Source organism: Equus asinus, chromosome 20, assembly GCF_041296235.1.
Source record: "Equus asinus isolate D_3611 breed Donkey chromosome 20, EquAss-T2T_v2, whole genome shotgun sequence".
Classification (NCBI taxonomy): domain Eukaryota; kingdom Metazoa; phylum Chordata; class Mammalia; order Perissodactyla; family Equidae; genus Equus; species Equus asinus.
The window spans coordinates 24,367,845-24,394,198 of NC_091809.1; the positions used below are offsets into that span (position 1 = coordinate 24,367,845).

Consider the following 26,354-nt stretch of genomic DNA (forward strand, 5'->3'; position numbering starts at 1 on the left):
AACACTCAACAGATAACGTTAGTCTTTATCAGATCCTCAGTACACTTTTCTTGGTCTAGTTCCCTGGTCACAGTATCTGTGCCTGTGTACCTTTTTGGCAAAACTTTGTCAGACTCCAGTTATCAATAAAGATCAACATGGAGAGAGACTAATTATTGCATACGGTGAGGTGACCTTCAGTTGTGTGTTACTAAACAAGGATCTCAGTTCCAAGAGCCTTCTCCCAACACCACCTTTCAATGCAAATATCCCTGCAGAGGAAGCGTTCTGTCTGGCATTCTGCTCAGACACCTAAACTCAGGGGCTGTCACTCAGACACCAGAGGGTGAGTCTTCTGAACTGTCCAATCAGAAGCGGCGCCGGGGCAGGTGGGTGGGGCGCAGCTCACCAACCGCCCGGAAGTTGCTGCTCCGGTCGCGCTGGGGACCGCGTCTCCCCGCCATTAAAGGGTCTAAGTGGCTCTGCCGCGTCTTCTGTCATGTTGTGACCTGTAGCGACAGCAGTGTCATAGGAAGGACTCGGGGGACCCAGGAGCCCTAGGAATGGTGAGTGTGCGGCCCCGGGATGAGGACACGCAGGCGGGGCTGGTGGGAAGCGGCGGGGCGGGCCGGCCTCTCGCGGTCCCCTCCGGGGTCTGCGGCCCCGAGTCCGCGGTGGCGCCGCTCGGCCCTCAGGCCCCTCCGGCCGCAGCGTGGGGGCGGGGCCGGCAGCCGGGCCCCGGGCGTCCTGTGGTCTCTGCGCGCGGCGACTTGGGCCGGAGCGTCTCTGGGCCGCTGTGCGCCCGCAGCCCCGCGTGTCCCAGACGCTGAGGGACCCACGGGAGGGCCCGCAGGACAGTCGGGCCTCGGGCTCCGGGGTCCGTGCGCGGAGGGGCTGCGGTTTTGGGGTCCCCAGGGCCTCCTTTCTCCGCAGGGGAAACCCTTTTTCTCTTGAACTTTCCATGGATTTGAGGAGCAGAGCTCAATCCACGACCGTGTCCCCCAGTCTAGGTCTTCCTAGGGTTGACAACAAGTACCTGAATTTCCAGTCGCTCCCCAAATTCCCAAATGCCAGCGTCCTGCCTCTGATTCACAGCATTATTATCAACTATTTGTCCTTGTTGGATTTGAAACAGACGCAATATTTTAGTTATCGTTTTCTCATAGTCAATGGATGGCTGTTTTAAAAAGATTTGTTTTGTGTGTGTGGATATTTTCCATGAGTGAAAAGCAGCTTATAAGCACCTGGAACTACGTTGTATGAAATCCTCGTGCGTCTCCCCCAGGATCTTTCTGGGCACAGACATCCTGTGGAAAGTCCTCTGGGTGCAGGTTCCTCTTGAGAAACTTTCCTGGATGATCTGTCCTGTCAGCACTGTCCCCACCTGGGTTAGTCACTTTAAAAGATTTATTCACTTTATTTTAATCTCAGTTTTCCAATGAATAGAAATTAACTTAATCAACATGACTTGAAACACAATATAAAATATTTCCAAAGAAGGAAGAAAGAGGTGAATTTCAGAAAAAATAAGACGTTCCAGTTTTACATTGGATGCACTAGATTCTTCTTTCCTTCTTTTCCTCCCATATGGGTGCTAATATTCTGAGGTCTGTTCTTTTATTTTGGGGGAGTTCAAATAGATTTCCAGGGCTTAGACTTGCAGACCAGAAGTATGAAGTAGGATTAATAGTTGATAAAAAAAATTTACTGTCATGGAAATACTACTATATTAGCATCATTTTTTTTCCAGAATATGCAATATATTTTTGTAGGATTTCTTTTTTTTTTTTTTTTTAAAGATTGGCACCTGAGCTAACAACTGTTGCCAATGTTTTTTTGTTTTTTCCTGCTTTATCTGCTCAAATCCACCCGGTACATAGTTGTATATCTCAGTTGCAGGCCCTTCTAGTTGTTGCATGTCAGACACTGCCTCAACGTGGCCTGACAAGCGGTGCCATGTCTGTGCTCAGGATCCAAACCAGGGAAACTTAACCACTCGGCCATGGGGCGGGCCCTGTGGGATTTCTTTTTGAGGTAGCAAATTGCCATACAGTTTTCTTCCCTCACTTCCACATAAAGACTGGTTTGACTGTTTCTGCTGGATTGCCTCAAACCCTGTGTTTGAGTATTTAAAATATCAGTGATGGTCCAAAAAAACTCCAGTGGGGGCAGAGGCCTGAGGGCAGTGAGTCTAAGCTAAGGCCCCCTTGGACCTGCAGAGGGAAGGCCTTGAAGGCCCAGTTGTCCTTCCTGGGGAGCCTCCCCTGCAGGTGTCTTACTGCTCACATCCCCATGGAAGGAGTCGTTATCCTGAGAGGAGCTGCAGAGCCCTGGAAAGCTGGGGGTGCACGTGCTCATGGGGTGGGGAGTGACGCCCTTTCTGAGGTTGTCGCTGTGGATTCCTTGGCCCTGTTTCTAGACATAATTGGAGTTTTGCATCCACAGTGTAGGTGCACTCAGAGTAATTTGTTTACACTGAGAAAGTCTGTGAGAGTCAGGACCTCTGTGTCCTGGATTAGGGCCCATTAATCTTGGGTCCATCTGGGTCAGAACCTTAAACTGGATCCAGCTGAGTTTCCTCACTGTGAGAATGGAGCCTGAGAGAGGGAGCGTGTGCACTGTTCCCTGGGGAGAGGAGGGTGTGTGGGGCTCCCAGAGCTCCTTCCTGTGGCTGCTCAGGTGCCCTCCCCTCCTTCTCCAGGGAGTGACCCCCTCCAGGGCTCTGTCTCCACCAGGAGAGTCAGGAACACGGGACCTTCTGAGTGTGGCTTTCCTTCTGTCCTGTGGGAAGCAGGCTGCTCATCTGAGCTGATTCCAGTGTTTGTGTTTCTTTCCTTTGGATTTCTTTATCGATGGACTAGTGCAGCCCTTTGGCTCTGGTTTCCCTTAGCACTTGGGCCCTGAGACTGTAAGTTGATTGAGAGAGAGGATCTGAGGAAAGCAAGCAAATTTTTTCACTTTAGATCAGTCTTTCTATGTGCATATCTGCAGAGAACATAGAAATTTGAAAGGCTAAAACAATTGAAATGCTCTTTTAATTGATGTGAGGGAAACTTCTAAAAGCTGTCATAAATCTTTGAAAATCAGGTACATTTAAGGGTTTAAGCACAAAACCTGATTGCCTTATATTATGCCATTCGTCCCTGCAGATATCCCGAGTGTGAGGTCTAGGGGAAGGACGGACCAGGGTGCAGCATGTCCTGTTACTCAGAGATGTGAAAAGTTTATTTTGCATGGTTTACGCTTTTGTATCTGTTAGTGTTTAAAGGAGTTAAATCTTAGAATGGTTTCCTATGTACAAGAGTTAAAATTAAAGAATATAAATATCTCTGTTTATTTGAAATAAATCTATAAGACAGCAAAGTCTGACTTGGGATGACTTGCTGTGAACATATCCTGGTCCCCTCCAGCACTTTTACTCCAGCCACCCCCATATAGTTTTGATCACTTTTGAGCCTCCTGTGCGTGTTTCTTTGTATAAATCCATCGAGAATATATATTTTTCTTATCCATATTTGTCCCTGTAGTGAGCAGTCAGACTCCACATTTTTGGGTGACTGCTCACAGCTTAAGCCTCACCCACCCTCTTCCCCTCGTGCCCCTACCTGGACAAGCTGAGGAGAAGCCTGGGTGCTCTCTCCTCTAGAGCAGGCAGGAGATTCCCACCACCCCAGCCCCTGCCTGTGTGCAGAGCTCTTGCCCCGGCCCCACCCCCAGGCCCAGTGAAGTCCCATCCCAGGCCAGGCTCCATTCCTTGCTTTCTGAGCCCTGTCAGAGCTGCTTGAGAGGCCGGCCCTGCCCTCCCCTCAGACCTCTATTATGTGAGTCCTAAGCCTTTTCCTACCCTGTGGTGTGTGTGTGTGTGTGTGTGTGTGTGTGCACGCGCCTGCGCCACCCTGGCATCAGTCTCAACAGGGGAACCACCCCTCTGCAGGTAATCATAACAGTTGGTGCCCTGAGAAGCATGTCCACACACACATGACCCCACCCGTGGGTCTGTCTTCTCTTGCTCTGACTTGCTCCCCTGCTCTGCTGCCTGGTGGTGGCATGCACTGTGGGCTGCTGCTTGCTGGGGAGCTGGGCTGTGAACTGTGCTGCCCTATGTTGCATTGTTGACCCACCAACCTCAGTTCCAGGTTCAGCTGACCAGAGTTGGCAATTTCAAGAATTTATAGGCATGTGGGAGTAGGACTGTTGGATTGATGCCTCCCTAAATGAGTCCTGGGTCAGTGTCTTTGTAGGGATTTATCTGTGTGTTGGAGTGAAGCTGTGACGGAAGCTGTGGTAGCCTGACATACCCCAGCGATGGGGATATAGACAGGGACCATACATTTTGCAAGAGGTGGGTCCATCAGATGGTCACTCCTGAAAGAGCTGTCATTTAAAAAACAGGGAAGAGATGGGGAAAGGCAGACAGTAGGTGGCGGGGTGAGTCCACACTCCTAACACCAGAGGGCTCCCCAGGCCCCTTCAGTACCTCTGCTGCTGCCGCTGCCTCTGCTGCCACAAAGATCCTGACCTAGAGGGTTATGGGGGACACACTCATGGCACCTCTCTGGCACAAGGGATTAGTTCAAACCTGACTTAAGCCCAGGGTTTCAACCTTGTAAAGCAGCCAGTTGTCAAGGGGGAGGCTCCTAACCCTGATGGCACTGTTTTGAGGCTCTTAGGTGGAAAAATTTATAAATAGCAGGGTAGGGAGGCACTCCCTCTCCTGCAGTATATCCCATGATGAAGAAAACAAAACAGGAAAGATCAGGAGGAAGGAAACAGTAGATAAAATACTGAAACGAAAGTCTACAATTTGACCCAATTGGGAATCCAGAATATACTAGAAGAATTTACATAACAAAACAGATAAAGGTACACTGCTTGACTTTTGGGCCTCTGCAACATCGGTTCTGAATTAATTTTGCTCTCTGATGTAATGCACTAATTCAGAAATAATCAAACAGGTACTCAATATGAAGTGTCAAATTACAGTAATACCCAGGATTCCACTAAAGTTAACTAAGGTGCCCCTGATGATCTTAGGGGTGTTAATGAATATAATATAGAGGACATATAGGACAAATGTTTCATTCTTTACCCATCAGAACTATGGTCTTGCCTAAATTCCTTGTACTAATAGTACCCATTGTCCTAAAATATCCCATAGTGAGCTGGGAAGCTCTGATCCGATGAGCAAGAATTGGAGTTAAAAGAATTCTCTGCCCCTTACAAATTGACTTGACAAATTGGGACCCCAGGGACTTTGCCCCACAAATCTAGTAGTTAAAATGGCCCAATGTCAATTTCACAGGGCCTTGAAGGATTGAAAACTATAGAAAACCTAGTTAGTGAAGGGATGATTATTCCCAGTGCTGGTTTTTTTTTTTAAATCTTGAATTGCCCTCTTTCTTATTTATTTATTTAATTGAGTTCGTAATAGTTTACATCATTGTTTGGTTTCACTTGTACATTATTTTTTGTCTGTCCCCATATAAGTGCTCCCGTTCACCCCCTGTGTCCAGCCCCCACTGCCCTTCCCCTGGTAACTACTGAACTGTTCTCTTTGTCCATATGTTTGTTTGTCTTTCACATATGAGTGAAGTCCTATGGTGTTTGTCTGGCTTATTTCGCTTAACATAATACCCTCCGGGTCCATCCGTGTCATTGCAAATGGGATGATTTTGATGATTTTGTCTTTTTTTTATGGCTGAGTAGGATTCCATTGTATATATATACTACATCTACTGTGTACAGTCAGCGGTCGATGGGCTCTTGGGTTGCTTCCATGTCTTGGCTATTGTGAGTAATGCTGCAGTGAACATAGGGGTGCATACGTCTCTTTGACTTGTTGATTTCAAGTTCTTTGGAAAAATACCCAGTAGTGAGATAGTTGGGTCATATGATGTTTCTGTGTTTAGTTTTTTGAGGAATCTCCATACTGTTTTCCATAGTGGCTGCACCAGTTTGCGTTCCCACCAGCAGTGTTTGAGGGTTCCCTTCTCTCCACACCCTCCCCAACGTTTGTTATTTTTAGTCTTAGTGATTATAGCCATTTTAACAGGTATAAGGCGGTATCTTAGCGTAGTTTTGATTTGCAATTCCGTGATGATTAGTGATGTTGAGCATTTTTTCATGTGCCTTTTGGCCATCTGTATATCTTTGGAAAAATGTCTGTTCCTATCCTCTGCCCATGTTCTGATTGGGCTGTTTGTTTTTTTGTTGTTCAGTTGTGTGAGTTCTTTATATATTTCGGAGATTAACCCCTTGTTGGATATAAGACTTGCAAATATTATCTCCGAATTGGTGGGTTGTCTTTTTGTTTTGATGCTAGTTTCTTTTGCCTTGCAGAAGCTCTTTAGTCTGATGAAGTCCTACTTTTTTATTTTTTCTTTTTCCTTTGTCTGAGAAGACATGGTATTTGAAAAGATCCTTTTAAGTTCAATGTCACAGAGTGCACTACCTCTTTTATCATCTGGAAGTTTTATGGTTTCAGGACTTCAAGTCTTTGATCCATTTTGAGTTTATTTTTGTGTATGGCATGAGCTAAGGGCCTACTTTCGTTCTCTTGCAAGTGGCTGTCCGGATTTCCCAACACCGTTTATTGAAGAAACTATCTTTTCTCCATTGTATGTTCTTGGCACCTTTGTCAACGATTAGCTGTCTATAGAGATGTGGTTTCATTTCTGGGCTTTCAGTTCTGTTCAGTTCATCTGTGCACCTGTTTTTGTCCCAGTATCATGCTGTTTTGATTACGATGGCTTTGCAAGTACATTTTGAAGTCAGGGATTGTGATTCCTCCAGCTCTGTTTTCTCAGGATTGCTTTAGCAGTTTGGGCTCTTTGGTTGCTCAATATGAATTTTAGTATTCTTTGTCTTATTTCTGTGAAGAAGGTCATTGGGATTCTGATTGGGATTGCATTGAATCTATAGATTGCTTTGGGTAGTATGGACATTTTAACTACGTTTATTCTTCTGATCCATGTGCATGGAGTCTCTTTCTGTCTCTTTATGTCATCGTGTATTTCTTTCAGTAATGTCTTATAGTTTTCATTCTGTAAGTCCTTCACCTCCTTGGTTAAATATATTCCTAGATATTTTATTCTTTTTGTTGTGATTGTAAATGGAATTGTATTCTTGAGTTCTCTTTCTGTAAGATTGTTATTAGAGTATAGAAATGCAGCTGATTTTTGTATGTTGATTTTGTAACCTGCAACTTTACCGTAGTTGTTTATTTCTAATAGTTTTCTGATGGATTCTTTAGAATTTTATTTATTTATTTATTTATTTATTTATTTTAAAGATTTTATTTTATTTTTTTCCTTTTTCTCCCCAAAGCCCCCCGGTACATAGTTGTATATTCTTCATTGTGGGTCCTTCTAGTTGTGGCATGTGGGATGCCGCCTCAGCGTGGTTTGATGAGCAGTGCCATGTCTGCGCCCAGGATTCGAACCAACGAAACACTGGGCCACCTGCAGTGGAGTGTGCGAACTTAACCACTCAGCCACGGGGCCAGCCCCAGGACTTTTTATATGTAAAATCATGTCACCTGCAAAGAGTGAGAGTTTCACTTCTTTATTTCCTATTTGGATTCCTTTTATTTCTTTCTCTTGCCTAATTGCTCTGGCCAAAACCTCCAGTACTATGTTGAATAAGAGTGGTGAGAGTGGGCACCCTTGTCTTGTTCCTGTTCTCACAGGGATGGTGTTCAGTTTTTCCCCATTGAGTATGATGTTGGCTGTGGGTTTGTCATATATGGCCTTTATTATGTTGAGGCAATTCTCTTCTATCCCCATTTTGTTAAGAGGTTTTCTTTTTTTTTTTTTTTTTAATCATAAATGGCTGTTGGATCTTGTCAAATGCTTTCTCTGCATCTATTGAGATGACCATGTGGTTTTTATTCCTCATTCTGTTAGTGTGGTGTATCATGTTGATTGATTTGCAGATGTTGCTTGATTTGTGGATGTTGAACCATCTCTGTGTCCCTGGTATGAATACCACTTCATCATGATGTATGATCCTTTTGATGTATTGCTGTATTCGAGTTGCTAATATTTTGTGGAGGAATTTTGCATCTGTGTTCGTCAGCAATATTGGCATGTAGTTTTTCTTTTTTATGTTATCCTTGTCAGGCTTTGGTGTCAGAGTGATGTTGGCCTCGTAAAATATGTTAGGAAGTGTTTCATCTTCCCAAATTTTTTGGAATAGCTTGAGAAGGATGGATATTAAATCCTCTCTGAAAATTTGGTAGAATTCCCCAGGGAAGCCATCTGGTCCTGGGCTTTTATTCTTTGAGATGCTTTTGATTACTGTTTCAATCTCTTTCCTTGTGATTGGTCTATCAGATTATCTGTTTCTTCTTGATTCAGCTTTGGGAGGTTGTAAGAGTCTAAGAATTTATCCATTTCCTCTAGGCTATCCATTTTGTGGGCATATACTTTTTTGTAGTGTTCTCTTGTAATCCGTTGTATTTCTGTGATATCCATTGTTATTTCTCCTGTTTCATGTCTAATTTTGTTTATCTGAGCTTTCTCTTTTTTTTTCTTAGTAAGTCTGGCTGGGGGTTTGTCAATTTTATCTGTCTTCTCAAAGAACCAGCTCTTGGTTTCATTGATCCTTTCTACTGCCTGTTTTGTTTCAATAGCATTTATTTCTGCTCTGATTTTTATTATTTCTCTCCTTCTGCTGACTTTGGTCTTTGTTGTTCTTTTTCTAATTCAGTTAGGAGTAATTTGAGATTGCTGATTTGGAATTTTTCTTGTTTGTTAAGGTGTGCCTGTATTGTGATGAATTTCCCTCTTAATAAGTCTTTTGCTGCATCTCATGCGAGTTGGGATGGTATGGTTTCACTTTCATTTGTATCCAGATATGTTTTGATTTCTCCTTAAATTTCTTCAATGCTCCATTGCTTGTTCAATAGCATGTTGTTTAGTCTCCACATCTTTGTGCCTTTCTCAGCTTTTTTCTTGTAATTAATTTCTAGCTTTATAGCATCATGATTGGAAAAGATGCTTGTTATTCACTTTCTTAAGTTTATTGAGTCTTACCTTGTTTCCTAACATATGATCTGTCCTTGAGAATGTTCTGTGTGCACTTGAGAAGAATGTGTATTCTGCTCTTTGGGGATGGAGTGTTCTATATGTGTCTATTAAGTCCAACTGGTTTAGCTTTACGTTTAATTCCACTGTTTCCTTGTTGATTTTCTGTCTGGATGATCTATCCATTGATGTGAGTGGAGTGTTGAGGTCCTCTACTATTTTGAGTTATTATTAATATCTTCTTTTAGGTTTGTTAATAGTTGCTTTATGAACTGTGGTGCTCCTGTGTTGGGTGCATAGATTTATAAGTGTGATTTCTTCTTGATGGAATGTCCCTTTGATCATTCTATACTGCCCCTCTTTGTCTCTCTTTACCTGTCGTATCTTTTATTTTTGAGGAAGATTAGCCCTGAGCTAACTACTTCCAATCCTCCTCTTTTTTCTGAGGAAGACTGCCCCTGAGCTAACTTCCATGCCCATCTTCCTATACTTTATATGTGGGATGCCTACCACAGCATGGCTTTTACCAAGTGTTGCCATGTCCGCACCCGGGATCGAAACCAGCAAACCCCGGGCCACAGAGAAGGGGAACGTGTGAACTCAACTGCTGCGCCACTGGGCCGGCCCCCTACCTTTCTTATCTTGAAGTCTCCTTTTCAGATATAAGTATTGTGACACCTGCTTTCTTTTGTTTGCCATTAGCTTGGAGTATCCCTTCACTCTGAGCCAGTGTTTGTCCTCGGAGCTGAGATGTGTTTCCTGGAGGCAGCATATTGTTGGCTCTTGTTCTTTAATCCATCTCGCCACTCTGTGTCTTTTTATTGGAGAATTCAATCCATTTACACTTAGGGTGATTACTGATATATGTGGGCTTAATGCTACCATTTTATCACTCATTTGCTGGTTCTCCTGCATTTCCTTTGTTTCTGGTCCTGTGTGTTTTGGTCTACCTATTGAATGATGTAGTTTGTTATCAGGTGTTTCTTTGTTTTGTCCTTATTCATTATTTGTGTCTCTGTTCTGCTTTTTTGTTTAGTGGTTTGTGTTCAGAATCTTGTATATAAGATAGTCCATTTTCTGATGGCCTCTTATTTCCTTAATCTAAACTGATTCAGTCTCTTTCCTCTTCCCCTCCTAAGTTGTTTTTGTCGCATCTTACTCCATCTTGTATTATGAGCTGGTGGTTAAAATGACAAGATTATCTTTGTTTTTGGTGTTTTCTTTCCCTTTATCTTTAATGCTATACTTGGGTATTTGCTATCCTATTCTGATTCTGTCTACCTATTTATTTCCTTACTCCATGCTTTGTAACCCTTTGCTCCCTTTTTTTTTTTTTTTTTTTTTTCCGGGTATGAGGGCCTTCTTGAGGATTTATTGTAGAGGGGTCCTGTGGCTTGAACTCCCTTAGCTGTGGTTTGTCTGGCAAAGTTTTTGTTCGTCCATCATATCTGAAGGATATTTTTGCTGGATAGAGTATTCTTGGCTGAAAGTTTTTGTCTTTTACAGATTTGAATATGTCATTCCATTCTCTACTAGTCTGTAAGGTTTCTGCAGAGAAATCTGCTGAAAGAATGATGGGGGTTCCTTTGTAGGTTATTTTCTTCTGCCTTGCTGCTGTTAGTATTCTTTCCTTCTCATTCATTTTTGCCAGTTTCACTACTATATGCCTTCCAGTAGGTTTTTTACATTGACATATCCAAGAGATCTGGAAGCCTCTTCCACATGGATTACCATCTCTTTACCTAGGTTTGGGAAGTTCTCTGCTATTATTTCTTTGAATATGCTTTCTGCTCCATTCTCCTTCTCTTCTCCTTCTTGAATACCTATAATTCTTAGGTTTCATTTCCTAACGAGTTGGATATTTCTCAGAGACTGTCTTCATTTCTTTTTAGTCTTCATTCTCTCTCCTCCTCTATCTGGAGCATTTCAACATGTCTGTCTTTGATTATGCTTCTACACTCATCTATGATGTCTGCTTGAGTGTTCAGGGACTCCATATTTTGTTTATTTCTTCCACTGTGTCTTTCATCTCTAATATTTCTGATTGATTCTTCTTTATAGTTTCAATCTCTTTTGTGAAGTAGCTCCTGAACTCCTTGAATTCTCTACATTGTCTTTTACCCCATTGAGTTTTTTGATGATAGCTCTTTTGAATTCATTGTCATATACCTGACATATTTCTGTGTCTTCAGGACTGATTTCTGGGTCATCTTGTCTCTGGTCTGGCGATTTGATATAATGTTTGATATTGCTAGAAGGGGTGGCTCTGTTTTTATGCATCCTGGCATTAGTGGGTTGCAGTTACCTCCTGTCGACACGGAGTAGGGGTCAAGAACCATGTATTCTGAGCCATCTTCCCTCAGCTGAAATCCCATGGGGTAGAGCTGTGCTGGGGAGGTTCGGAGAGGGGTGCTTTCTCTTGCGTGCTCTCAGGGTTTTCTCCCTCCACTCTCACTATCTGCTCCCCTTGGGTGTTGGCTTGATAAGGTCTCCCCCCACAAAAGCTCTTGCACTGCTAAAGGTCTTCTGTCTAGTCTGCATGGGCCCTCTGGGATCCTTGATACTCCTGTGAACAAACATCCCCATTCCCGTTTGTTCCTCGTTGGAGGCCTTTAGAGGTGTTCATGGATCATTGTTGTTGGGTGGGACAAAGTTTTTTTCTTACCTCATTCCACCTCCTCCGAGGGGGGCTCCAGCCTCTCCATCCTCTGTAGTATGGCTGCTTGTGTCTCTCCGACGTTATTTGTGTTGTGTTTGGATGTCCTCTGTTGGAGTATGAATGTTTTTTCGTTGTGTCTTGGAGGGGGAAGATTGCCAGGAAAGTTCATTCTGCCATGATACTCAGGTCCTCAGTGGCTCAGGTTTACAGGTTCAGATCCTGAGTGCAGACCTACATCACTCTTCAGCCATGCTGTGGCCATTACTCACATAGAAAATTGAGGTCAATTGGCACAGATTTAAGCTCAGTGCTGATTTTCCTCAAGCAAAAAAAGAGGAAGATTGGCAACACTTGTTAGCTCAGGGTAACTCTTGCTCAGCAAAAAGAAGCTGTAATGTTTTGATGGGACAGAATCTCTGGACTATGAGCTTCAGAACAGGTTCTTAGCATTCATTCCTCCTCTATTGTCTGAGAAATTCTGAAGAATCTGGGAGTTGTCTTATAGCTCTTTCCTCGATCAGATAAGGTTTTGGCCAATTAGATCCCTTTGAGTGATGGCCAAAGTTAAGAGAGCACAAAAAGCTTTGGGCATATAGGAAAAAGTTTTACCCTGCTTTCCTGCATTAAGCATGAGACAATTTTTTCCAGTCTTCAAAATGAGAATGTCCTTGGGTTACTAGTGGAAATAAACATACATTTTGCAGGTTCCCTAAGACTGGACTCCCTGGTGCTTTTAACTCTCAAATTACTCCAAAATGTATCTCCAGCAAATTCATTGTTAACAGGATATGTGTTTCCAGGGGTTGCTGGCTGCAGTTGCTTCTCCTCCAGGTAAGCAGTAATTCTCCATACTTCTCAGTTTCTCATTTGGAAGCATTGGTTTGTCATCTCATCTCAAATCTTGCTTGGATCTAAGGAGAAGTGTTGCTTTTCAGGTGGTTGTTATTTTCTTGTTGTGAAGATGAGATCACTCAGAGCTCCTTATACATCAGAACGGAAACCAACCATCCACCTCTGTTGCTGTGTTTTCCCTTGTGAGACTATCCCATTTGCATGTGTGAATTCTACTGCTAGAGCAATGTGGGAGGTTTCAAAGTTTTCTTTTTTGTCTAATGCATCTAAAAAGATTATGTTTTCTCTGGTTTTGGATTTCTTTTTCTCATCTTATAAAAATTCCATTACCTGAATACCCATTTGTTACCCAAAAGATATTTTCCATTGGTTATCTTGTGTTTTATCATGGCCTTTGGGGGTCAGGATTAACACCCTATATAAAATGGGATTAGATGCCATCACTATGTTGCCACATGCATCAAGTGAATAAGAATATGTTCATTGCTCACAGGTACTTTCTAAGGAGAGCAGGGCAAGGCTAAGCAGGCTGGAGCAGCATCTGTGAGGAAGAATAGCTCGAACTTTAAGGTATATTTGTGTAGAGGCTCCAGGTTTCCAAGGTTTGACCCCTGTAACAGTTCACACAAAGAAAAGATACACATATCAACCTTCCTGACTTATGTATCCATTGTAGGCCAGACAGGGTGAGCAGGTATCTAAAGCTTATTGAGAGTCAAATATCAAAAATCAGGTGACGTCAGCATCATGGCAGAGTGAGGTCTTCCCTTAGTCTCTCCAAGATACAATGAAAAGGATATTTGCAAACCCAGAGAAGACATTCACAAGAGACAGTAGATGTCTGAGAGATCCAAGCAGCCATATGTCTGAAGGTGAGCGTGCAGACCCCTCCCCAGCAGGCAGTGGAAGGAGGTAAGCAGATCTCTTCTCCCTTCTGAGTGGCAGCCATTTGGGTGTGGGACTTCATGTGGTGCCTGGCACATGACTCTGAGAAGAAGGGGGGAAAGGCAGCCATCCATGGGAACACTCTCACTCTTGGAGTTGCCTCAGCCTGTGGGATTGCTTCCACACCAAGGCAATTGCGAGGGTGTCCCCACCAAGGCAAGCAGCCCAGTCAGGCAGACAGTGAGTGGAGAGCAGAAGCGTGCAGGACCACAGGCAGGAAAGAAAGCACCCCTCCTGCCTGGTGCATAGGCTCGGCTAGCCAGTCAGAGCAGGGGATCCCTGACAAAGTGCCTGTGCCTATATGTGTAAAGTAGCAGCATCCAGCAGGTAAACAGAGAGGGGCCCTGGTGGCACAGCTACCAATAATAGGAACAACTGCCAGGGGTCATGGTGGGCTCAGAAAACACAGCTCCTGCCTCCCACACTGGTGGCCAGTGGAATCTGCACCCAGACAGTACCACTATTTGGTGGGAAAAGTACACCCCATGAAACAGCATAAAGAAGCGTATTAACACTCCTGACCAGAAGGAAAATGACAAGTACCTAGAAATCAATCGAGAAGTTACAGAAATTTAAAATCTAAATGACAGAGAATTCAAAATAGTTATCATAAATAAATTCAGTGGGTTACAAGAAAATTCAGAAAGACAGTTCAATAAAATCTGGAATAAAATTAATGAACACAGGAAATTCTTCACAAAAGAGGTTGAAAGTATTTTAAAAATCCAATCAGAAGTGCTAGAGATGAAAAACACAATTAGTGAGATAAAGAAAAATCTGGAATAATTAATAAACAGAGCTCATATTATGGAGAACAGAATCAATGCTTTAGAGGATGGAAATATAGAAATGCGTCTGATGGAGGAGGTGAGAGAACTAAGATTAAAAAGAAATGAAGAAACTCTTTTGAAATACCTGATTCAATTACAAAATGCAAGGTAAAGATTGTAGATATTCCAGAGGGAGAAGGGAGCAGAGAGCTTGTTCAAAGAAATAATAGCTGAAAACTTCCCATCCTGGGAAAGGAGCTGGAATTACATGTAAATGAGGCTAATATAACTGCTAGTTGCATCATAGTAAGAAGATCTTTTCCAAGGCGTATATTAGTAAAACTGGCAAAATTCAGGGACAAAGAAAAAATAGTAAGGGCAGTAAGGCAGAAGAAAATAACCTAAAAGGAACTTGGATCTGGCTTTCAGCAGATTTCTCAGCAGAAACCTTACAGACTAGGAGAGTGGAATAATATATTCAAAATTTTGAAAGACAAAAATTTTCAGTCAAGAATATTCTATCCGGTGAAACTGTCCTCCAGATCTAAGGAAAAAAAAGAACTTTCCCATATTAAAAAAGAAAAGCTGAGGGGGTTCGTTTCCACAAGACCACCCCTACAAGAAATGATCAAGGAGGCCCTCAGATATGAAAAAAAGAGTGTAGAAAGCCTTGAGCAAAGAGATGAATAGACAAAACCAGAAAATTGCAACTCTCTATCAGAACAGGTTACTAAACACTTAATTATAACATGAAAGGTAAATGGAAGGAAACCATCAAGAATAAGTATAATCACTTCAGTTTAATCACAAACTCACAACACAAAATGGAACAAGTTTTGACAATGATAATTTAAATTTAAACAAAAATTTAAATAAGGGATGGCACCTGCTTATTGTAAGGAAATAAGAGGCTATGAGAAAATAGACTATCTCATTTATGAAATCTTTTATACAAACTACATGTTAACTAAGAAACAAAAATCAGAACAGACACACAAATGAGAAACACAGAAACCTGAAAAAACTATCATAGCAAATCACAAAACTGAATTGGCAGTCAGAAATACACAGGACAAGAAACAGAGAAATACAGAACAACCGTAAGACAGGTGGTAAAATGGTAGTATCAAGCCCTCGTATATCAATAATCCCTCTAAATGTAAATGGATTGAATTCTCCAATGACAAGGCACAGAGTGGCAAGATGGATTCAAAAACAAGACTCAACTATATGCTGTTTTTAGGAAACATATCTCAGCTCTAAAGAGAAACACAGACTCAGAGTGAAGGGATGGAAGATGATGCTTCAAGCTAATGGCCAACAAAAGAAAGCAGGTGTCGCAATACTTATAACAGACAAAGGAGACTTCAAGATGAAAAGGCAATGAGAGACAAAGAAGGGCAGCATATAGTGATAAAAGGGACACTCCCCCAAGAGGACATAACACTTGTGAATATATATGCACCTAACGCAGTAGCACCAGAGTACACAGGGCAACTGTTACCAGACCTAAAAGGAAAAATTAACAGGTACACAGTAGTAGTAGGGGATCTCAGAACCCCGCTGACATCAATGGATAGATCATCCAGACTGAAAGTCAACAAGGAAATAGTGGAATTAAATGAGAAACTAGACCAGAAGAACTTAGTAGATATATCTAGAACACTCTATCCAAAACCAGATGAATACACATTCCTCTTAAGTTCACATGCAGCATTCTCAAAGATAGACCATATATTGGGAAACAAGGCAAACCTCAATAAATTTAAGAAGACTGAAATCATATCAAGCATCTTTTCAGACCATAGTGCTATCAAAATAGAAGTTAATCACAAGAAAATAGCTGAGAAAGTGACAAATATATGGAGACTAAACAACATGCTACTGAACACCCAATGGATCATTTAAGAAATTAAAGGAGAAATCAAAAAATACCTGGAGACAAATGAAAATGAAAATACATCATACAACTCATATGGGATACAGCAAAAGTTGTCCTAAAAGGAAAGTTCATAGCAACAGAGGCCCACCTTGACAAAACATAAAAATCACAAATAAGAAATCTTAAACTACACCTAACAGAACTAGCAAAACAACAAAGCCCAAAGTCAGCAGAAGGAGGGAAATAATAAAAATTAGAGCAGAAATAAATGCAATAGAAGCCCAAAAGATGGTAGAAAGGGTCGATGAAACTAAGAGCTGGTTCTTTGAGAAGATAAACAAAATGGACAAATCCTTAGCCTGACTCACTAAGTAAAAAGAGAGAAGGCTCAAATAAAGTAAGAAATGAAAGAGAAGAAATTGCAACAGATAGCAGAAATACAAAGGATTATAATAGAATACCAAGAAAACCTATATGCCTACCAATTTGACAATTCAGAAGACATGGATAAATTCTTAGACTCATAAAATCTCCCAAACTGAATCAAGAAGAAATAGAGAATCTGAATAGAGTGATCACAAGTAAAGAGATTGAAACAGTAATCAAAAACCTCCTAAAAAAGTAAAAGTCCAGGACCAGATGGCTTCTCTGGAGAATTCTACCAAACAGTCAAAGAAGAGGAATGTCTATTCTTCTCAAACTGTTCCAAAAATTTAAGAAGATGGAACACTTGGTAACTCATTCTATGAGGCCAGCATCACCCTGATCCTAAAGGCATACAAGGACAAGACAAAGGAAAATTACAGACCAGTATTGCTGATGAACACAGATGCAAAAATGCTCAACAAAATATTGGCAAACTGAATATAGCTATACATTAAAAGGATCATTCACCATGATCAACTGGAATTCATACCAGGGATGCAGAGATGGTTCAACATCCATGAATCAATGGGATATACCACTTTAATAAATGAGGAATAAAAACCACATGATCATCTCAATAGATACAGGGACCGCAATTGACATGATCCAACATCCATTCTTGATAAAAACTATCCATAAGATGGGTATAGAAGGAAAGCTCTTCAATGTAATAAAGGGCACATATGACAAACCTACAGCCAATGTCATACTCTTGGAGAATAATTGAAAGCCATTCCTCTGACAACACAAAAAGAAAATAGTGCTCACTCTGGCCACTCTGATTCAATATAGTACTGGAGGTTTTGTCCAGAGCAATTAGGCAACTGGAGGAAATAAAAGGAATCGAAGTTGCCAAGGAAGAAGTGAAAGTCTCACTGCTCACAGATGACATGATTCTATTTATAGAAAACCTTAAAGAATCTATCAGAAAGCTATTAGAAATAATCAACAACTACAGCAAAGTTGCAGGGCGGAAAATCAACTCACAAACATCAGTTGTATTTCCTTACTCTGATAACAAACTAACAGAAAGAGAACTCAAGAATATAATCACATTTACAATTGCACCAAAAAGAATACAATATCTAAGGATAGGGGCTGGCCCAGTTGCAAAGTGGTTAGGTTTGTGCACTCTACTTCGGTGGCTAAGGGTTTTGCCAGCTTGGATCCTGGGCTTGAACATGGCACCGCTCATGGAGCCATGCTGAGGCTGCAACCCACATGCCACAACTAGAAGGACCCACAACTGAAAATTCACAGCTATGTACCAGGGGGCTTTGGAGAGAAAAAGGAAAAATAAAATCTTAAAATATATATATATATATAGAGGGGCTGGCCCCGTGGCCGAGTGGTTAAGTTCGCGCGCTCTGCTGCAGGCGGCCCAGTGCTTCGTTGGTTCGAATCCTGGGCGCGGACATGGCACTGCTCATCAGACCACGCTGAGGCGGTGTCCCACGTGCCACAACTAGAAGAACCCACAACGAAGAATACACAACTATGTACCGGGGGGCTTTGGGGAGAAAAAGGAAAAAAAAAAATATATATATATATATATATAGATATAGATATAGATATCTAGGAAAATATTTAACCAAGGAGGTGAAAGCCTTATACAATGAAAACTATAAGACATTATTAAAAGAAATCAGTGATGATATAAAGAAATGAAAAGATATTCCATGCATGTGTGTTGGATGAATAAATATAGTTAAAATATTTATACTACCTAAAGCAATCTACAGAGTGAATGCGATCCCAGCCAGAATCCTAATAACATTATTCATGGAAATAGAACCAAGAATTCTAAAATTCATATGGGACAACAAAAGACTGCGAATAACTAAAGCCATCTTGAGAAAAAAAGAACAAAGCTGGAGGCATCACAATCCCTGACTTCAAAATATACTACAAAGTCATGGTAATCAAAACAGCATGGTATTGGTACCAAAACAGACAGCACAGATCAATGGAACAGAATTGAAAGCCCAGAAGTAAAACCAAACATGTATGGGCAGTTAATCTTTGACGGAGGAGCCAAGCACATATAACACAGAAAGGAAAGTCTCTTCAATATATGGTGTAGGGAGAACTGGACAGCCTTGAGCAGAAGTATGAAAGTAGACCATTATCTTTCACCAAACACAAAAATTAACTCAAAATGGATTAAAGACTTGAAGGTAAGATGTGAAACCATAAATCTTCTAGAATAAAGTATAGGCAGGACACTCTTGGACATCAGTCTTAGCAGCATGTTTTTGAATACCATGTCTACTCAGGCTGAGGAAACAAAAGAAAAGATAAACAAGTGGAATTATGTGAGACTAAAGAGCTTCGGCAAAACCAAAGAAACGAACAAAACAAGAAGACAACCCACCAACTGGGAGAAAATATGTGCAAATCGTATATCTGATAACAGGCTAATCTCCAAAATATATAAAGATCTCATTCAGCTCAACAACATAAAAACAAACAACTCAATCAAGAAATGAGCAGAGGATATGAACAGACTCTTTTCCAAAGCAGATAGATGGCCAACAGGCACATGAAAAGATTTTTTAACATCACTAATCATTAGGGAAATGCAAATCAAAACTACAGTGAGCTGTCACCATATACCTGTTAGAATGGCTATAATCACCAAGACAAAAAACAACAAATGTTAGAGAGGATGTGGAGAAAAGGGAACCCTCATCCACTTCTGGTGGGAATGCAAACTGGTGCAGCCACTATGGAAAACAGTATGAACATTTCTCAAAAAGTAAAAATACTAATACTGTATGTTTCAGCTATCCTGCTACTGGCTGTTTATCCAATGAACTTGAAAACAACAATTCAGAGAGACTTATGCACCCCTGTGTTCATTGCAGCATGATTCACAATAGCCAAGATGTGGAAGCAATCCAAGTGCCCATCAGCTGATGATTGGATAACGAAGAAGTGGTACATATATACAATGGAATACTACTCAGCTGTGAAAAAAGAGAAAATCATCCCATTTGCAACAACATGGTTGGAACTTGAGGGTATTATGTTAAGCTAAATAAGGCAGACAGAGAAAGATAGACATCACAGAATTTCACTGATAATGTGGAAGATAAACAAACACATGGACAAAGAGAACAGATTAGTGGTTCCCAGATGTGAAGAGGGTGGGGCAGTGGGCATAAGGGGTAAAGGGGCACATATATGTGGTGACTGATCATAATAATGTACACCTGACATTTCACATTATAAACTATTATGACCTCAATAAAATAATTTTAAAAAGTGGAGAATGAGGTGAAAGACAATTAGTAGATTTGTATATTTAATGAAGATACAGCTTAGACTGTAGGCTGTCTAGGTTTCCTGAGAGAACCAGGGAATCAGACTGCTGGAAGGACACGTGGACGATGAGAACAAATATCAAACAGGGGCTTCAGGAAGTATTTCTCCAAAGGAGCCAGCATTTCACTGGAGTATTTGGTAGAGCAAGTTATGCCCCCAGGACATTGGTGGAAACAATAGAGCAACAGCCAGCAGTTAATCTAGTTTAAGCACCAGTTGTGTCCATGGAAGAGGAAGAGAGCCCCCATGCCACTGTGTCAGGACAGCAGACACAGCCAAAGCCATGCCCGATTCCAGGGGCTAAGTCAGAAGTTTCTCTCTGTGTGGAGGGCAGGGAGTTAGCTAAAATACTCTGCCGGGTCACTGAACAAAGAAACAAGCTAATAATAATAAAGAGTCCCAGTAGGAAGCGGACCAGTACCCAGTTGCTACAATATATTACCTGTAACGTGTGGATTGTATCAAAGATATAAAACATGCAAAGATCCCAAAAAGTAGGAACCGTACAATGGGGAAAAAACAGCAGTTGAACAAATAACCCAACAATTAGAGGAAACTGCAGTAAAATTAACAAACGATGTCTCAGCAGAGAAAAGGGAGGTTAGGAGGCAGAGGGACAACATATTGTAAGTGAACAAAGAAAAGACCTGTCAACCAAAAATCCTATATTCACTAAAACTACCTTGTAAACTATAGAGATGAAATACTTTCCCAGATTAACAAAACCTGAGAAAGTATATTAATAGCTGACTGCCTTATGAGATGATTGATGGAGTTCTTCAGGTTGAAATCAAGTGACCCAGGATGTTAATTGATATCAACATAAAGAAAGAAAAACACCAGTATAGGTAATTATATATATGTGAGATAGAGAACAAATACCGATTTTTTCCTTTCTTTTGGCTGATATCAAAGGACTGTATAAAATAGTATGTACTTAATGTGCTGGTGTCCTTATTCCATATAGAACTGTAATATATGTGTAATTTGTTTGCCATTAAAAGCCTTAAGGTCTTGAGTGGGAGCAAAGCTGTCTTGTGCTACGGAAGTGTCGATAGACAGTAAAGAAATAAATGTAGCAAGATATTATTGGTTTTAGCATTACTTGATGTAATCTGCATAACAATAATGCCACAATAATGGCAAAAGAGAATAGAGCTATATATGAGTAAAGAATCTATGCACACTGGAATTAAGCTAGTATAAATCTGAAGCTCCTTATTGTAAATTAAGAAGTTTATGTTAAATAGTAAAGGAGCCCCTAAAAAAGAAAGAACTTAAAAAGTATAGTGAAGTTATTTAAAAATTAAAATGCTATGTTAGAAAATATTCAATTAATGCAACAGAAAGCCATAAAGGAGTGGAGAAACTGAAAAGAACATGAGAATCCAAACTTACATTAAAACTAAAAAGGCAGGTGTCATTGCAACTAGGTCAGAAATCCTAAATGTGATTCAATTACATGATCTAGACAGGAGGAAGTGATTGTCACCTCAGATTAAAACATACAAACCATGATCTAAATATATGCTCAGTACAGGAAGCACACTGTAGACTCAAAGATGCAGATTGGAAGGAAAAGCAGGGGAAAATGTACATCTGGATTCAGCCCCCCAAATTTAGCTGGAGAGATGACACAAATATCTAGGAAAATAGTCTTTAAAACAAAAAATATTACTAGAAGTAATGAGGAAACTCATGTCATACCCTGAGGGGTGAAAGTTTATGGCCTGCAACTAAAGCAGTACAAAGAAATAAATTTATAGCCATTAATGCCTATACTAACAAAGAAGAAATATCTCAAATTGATAACCTAACCTTTTTTTTAACAGGTTTGAAAAGATGTGGCACCAAACCCAACAGCAAGAAGAAAAGGAAACAACAAAAATTAGAGCAAAATTAATGAAATGAGAAATAGAAAAGCCACAGAGAAGATCAATGAAACCAAAAGTGGATTTATGGAGAGATTAACAAAATTGACAATTTTTTTTTTTTTGAGGCAGATTAGCCCTGAGCTAACTACTGCCAGTCCTCCTCTTTTTTGCTGAGGAAGCCTGGCCCTGAGCTAACATCTGTGCCCATCTTCCTCTACTTTATATGTGGGACACCTGCCACAGCATGGCGTGCCAAGCAGTGCCGTGTCCGCAGCCGGGATCCGAACTTGCAAACCCCGGGCCGCGGAGATTCAGAACGTGCAAACTTATCTGCTGCACCACCGGGCCAGGCCCCAAAATTGACAAATCTTTATCCAAACTGTTCTACAGAAAAAGGTGGAAGAATCAAATTCAAAGAATCAAAAAGAAAGAGGGATAATTCTATCGGACATTACAGAAATAAAAAGGATTATAAAAGAGCTCAATGAACGATTGTATGGCAATAAATTAGGTAACTGAGATGGAATGGACAAATTCCGAAAAGACACAAACTACTGAACCTAAATCAAGAATAACTGGAAAATCAGAATAGAACTACAGAAGGGAAGGTGTTGAATTGGTAAACAAACCGTCATCCACAAAGTAAGGCTAGGCCCACATTGTTTCAGCACAGAATTCTCTGAAACATTCAAAGTTTCTTAATACAGATTCTTCACACACTCTTCTAAAAATTAGAATGGAGAGCATAGTTTGCACTCATTTTGTGAGGCCAGTTACAAAAAATTCCAGCAAACACAAACAGCATAATAGAAAAGAATTATGCACCATGACTAAGAGGAATTAATTCAAGGGATAAAAGGTTTGGTTATTATCCAAAATCCATTTATGTAATCAAGGATAGCAATGGACTAAAAAGCAAAAGTGGCATCACATCATTTCAACAGACTCAGGAGAAATAATGGACAAAATCCAGTACCCCTACACAATTAAAGCAGTCAGATCACCAGGAACAGAAGGAAACTTCCTAATGTCACAATGAGCATATATGGAAAACCCCCAGCTGATATTACATTTAATTAGGAAAGACTGGATGCTTTCCCCTTGACAGTTAGGAACCAAAGAAGGATGTCTGCTCTTGCCACTTCTATTCTAGAATATACTGGAGATTTTTGCTGGAATCCTTATGCAAGAGAAAAGAAAATCAAATGCATAAAGATGGGTTAGAAAGATGTAAACCTTTCTCTACTTCCAGCTGAGGTATGTTTTTAGAAAACTCTAAGGAATCCACTAAAAAATTTATTGGAATTGATCATTAAGCTTAGCAAAATGGTAGGATACAAGATCAAAATATAAAGCTCAATTGTATTTCTATATATGAACAATCTGATAATGAAATGAAGAAATATTGCTTTGAGAATAAATTCAAAAGAATCACATACTTCAGAGTCAACTTAGCAAAAGAAGTACAAGATGGATGGCGAGGAAAGTGCAATATATGGTCAAAAGAAATTAAAAAGGTATCAATAAATGGCAAAACATCCCAATTTCATGAATCAGAAGACTTACATTGTTGAAATGGCACTATTCCCCAGATGCCCTGAGATTCAGCACATACCTGACATTGATGCCAAATGATTCCTCTATACAAAGTGGCAGGCTCTTTCATAAAATTATGTGGAATTGCAGGGGAGTCAGAGTAGTCAAAGCAATCTTGAAAACAGAAAAACAAAATGGTAGGACTACCATTTCTTGATTTCAAACTTTGTCATATGCACTGGTAATCAAGAGTGTGTGGTACTGGGTCTGGCCTCGTGGCCGAGTGGTTAAGTTCACGTGCTCCGCTGCAGGCGGCCCAGTGTTTCATTGGTTCGAATCCTGGGCGCGTACATGACACTGTTCATCAAACCACGCTGAGGCGGCGTCCCACATGCCACAACTAGAAGGGCCCACAGCAAAGAATATACAACTATGTACCGGGGGGCTTTGGGGAGAAGGAAGAAAATAAAATCTTTGAAAAAAAAAATAGTGTGTGGCACTAACACAAGGACAGGAATACAGATCTATGGACAGATTGAGATTTGAGAACTAAACCCATACCTCTGTGGTCTAATGATGTTTGAAAAAATTGCCAAGTTTGAGGCAAGAATATTCTTTTTATAAACTGGTGCTGGGCCAAGTGGATAGCCATATGCAAAAGAAAGAGGTTTTATCCTAAAGACCTAAAACTGAGTAAGCAATAACACAATTAGATAAAATACAGGGAAAAATTCATCAAGTTGGATTTGGGAAAGAATTATTAGATGAGACACAGAGCAAAAACAGGAACAACTACATTATTTGCACGTCATCAAATCAATAACTTTTGTGCTTCAAAGGACACCATCAAGACAGTGAACACACCCTTTGGAACTCTTGTGCACTACTGCTGTGAATAAAAAATTATTTGGATGGTATGAATGCAACACGGCAGTTCTTCTAAATATTACAAACTGAGTTACTGCTTGCACTAGCAATGCTGCTTCTGGGAATTGCAGTAGATTTGAAAGCAGGGACTTCGACAGATATACGTCCACTGCTGTTTATACTAGCATTTTACACATTTGCCACAATGTGGAAGTAACCCACGTGCCCTTCAACGGATGAATGGATCAAGAAAATCTGGCACATACGTACAATGGTGTATCATTCAGCTTGGAAAAGAAAGCCAATGGGCTACAACTGAACTATACAGTTAAAAAATGTTGAAAACACAAATTTTATGGTATGCGTATGGTACCACAATGAAAAGCAAAAATTTTAAGGCAAGAGAGTGAAAACACAACCTATAGAATGGAAGAAAATTCTGCAAATCGTAATTCTGATAAGGAACTTGTATCAAAAATACCTAAAGACCTCATCAAACTTAATTAGAAAAAGTCAAGAACCTCTAAATATAGTAAAGGATCTGAATACACTGTTTCCAAGGAAGACAGGGAAATGCTCCAGAGCGTATGAAAAGATGCTGGGCATCCTTAATGAGGAAGGAAACGCAAATCAAAACCCCAGTGACATACCACTTCACCCCCACCAGGATGGCTGGAATCAAGATGTGAGGTAAGAACAAGTGTTGTTGAGGATGTATTTAGAAATTTGAACTCTCACACGTGGGTGGTGGGAATGCAAAATGGTGTAGTTACTGTGGAAAAAGGTCTGTTAGTTCCTCAAATATAAAAACTAAAATTGCCATGTGACCCATCAATTCCACTCCTGGGTACTTAGGCACCTTGTGTGTGTGTGTGTGTGTGGGTGTGTGTGTGTGTGTGTGTGTGTGTGTGTGGTGAGAAGACTTCATCCGCTGTCTTAGCAAATTTCAAGTACACAAATTGTATACATATATCAAGTCATCGCACTGTGATCTCTCAATATGGACAGTTGTGTTGTTCAGTTATCCCTTGATAAAGCTAAGGGGTGGGGGAAGAGTTTCCAGGTGCATCCGACATTTATATACTGACATCGTTTTTCTTATATCAGGGAAAGGAGGTCAACTGCCTTAGATGTGGGTATTATAGTGGTTAACATTTGAACGGTCTCTACAGACAAGAGCAAAAACTGATCTAAAATAAATTTCCTTCCAGTGGCAAATGTGCACCTGAGACTTTAATGAATACATGTCCTACCCTGCGGTTACACTGAGAAGAGTCCTTACGCCCAGGCTAGGGCTGTGGGATTCAAACTTTCCTGTAGAACCAAGTGTTCTGGGATACTTTATCTTCGCCTGTTTTTTGGTGAGGAAGATTGGCCCTGAACTAACATCTATTGCCAGTCTTACTCTTTTTGCTTGATGAAGAGTAGCTCTGGCTTAACATCTGTTGCCCATCTTCCTCTATTTTGTATGTGGGACACTGCCAGAGGGTGGTTTTCACGACTGGTGTGTAGGTCCGCACACGGGATTTGAACCTGCGAACACTAGACCACCTGAAGCGCTGTGCGTGAACTTAACCGCTACACACTGGGCCAGCCCCAATGGACTCTCTATCTTAAGTAGGAAATGAGTGGGCTGGGGAGGGATGGGTGGAAGGCTCATTGCTAACAAGGGTCACTGAATAAAAGGGAGCCTGACCTTTTATCACAGATGGTGAGGTCACATTTAAGTGTCAGCGTTTCTCAACAAGGGTCGCAGTTCAACGTTTGGGCTCACAGGCTTGTCACAAGCCCGTGGCCCCTAGAGGACATAAGATCCTATTATTTCCGTGTCGGCTGGCCTGGTTCACTCTCATGGTCTGTACTTGGTTTATTTGAAACTCAATCAGGACTTCCCAGTGCACACCGGCGCCCACTATTCACAAAGAACTGGGTGAAAACAATAGAGGCGGCGCCAGGCCACGAAAAAGTTCTGTTTAAATGCAAACATGCCAGGTGAGTCCGGTTCCAGCCTAGGAGGGTTCAGCTGAAGGCTGCGGCCTCCCAACTGCTGTCACTCTGGCATGAGGGGGCGGGGCGTTCAGGACCGTCCAGTCAGGGGAGCCGTTGGCGCAAGTGGGTGGGGCCATGCACTGGACTTCCTGTGAAGGGGGCTTTTGGATGCTGCCTGGCGCAGCAGGTGAGCTGTTGTCGGCCATAGCGATACTGGTGGAT

General features: G+C 41.1%; 1 protein-coding gene across 6 annotated transcripts in view; it reads left to right on the forward strand.

Annotated features, from left to right (window-relative positions):
- Positions 1 to 370: 370 nt before the first annotated feature.
- Positions 371 to 26,354, forward strand: part of LOC106829580 (zinc finger protein 709-like) — a 42,946-nt gene continuing 16,962 nt past the window's right edge. For 3 of the 6 annotated variants that reach the window (XR_011496179.1, XR_011496178.1, XM_070492112.1), the window contains exon 1: positions 371 to 545. Coding sequence is in view for 1 of the 6 variants with exons in the window: in XM_070492112.1 (XP_070348213.1) it covers positions 543 to 545 (3 nt within the window). In the remaining 5 variants the exon portion in view is untranslated. Of the gene's footprint in view, positions 546 to 12,464; positions 12,496 to 21,698; positions 24,834 to 26,354 lie in introns of all 6 variants that reach the window. The other 3 variants (XR_011496180.1, XM_070492113.1, XM_070492114.1) reach the window with 2 other exon arrangements.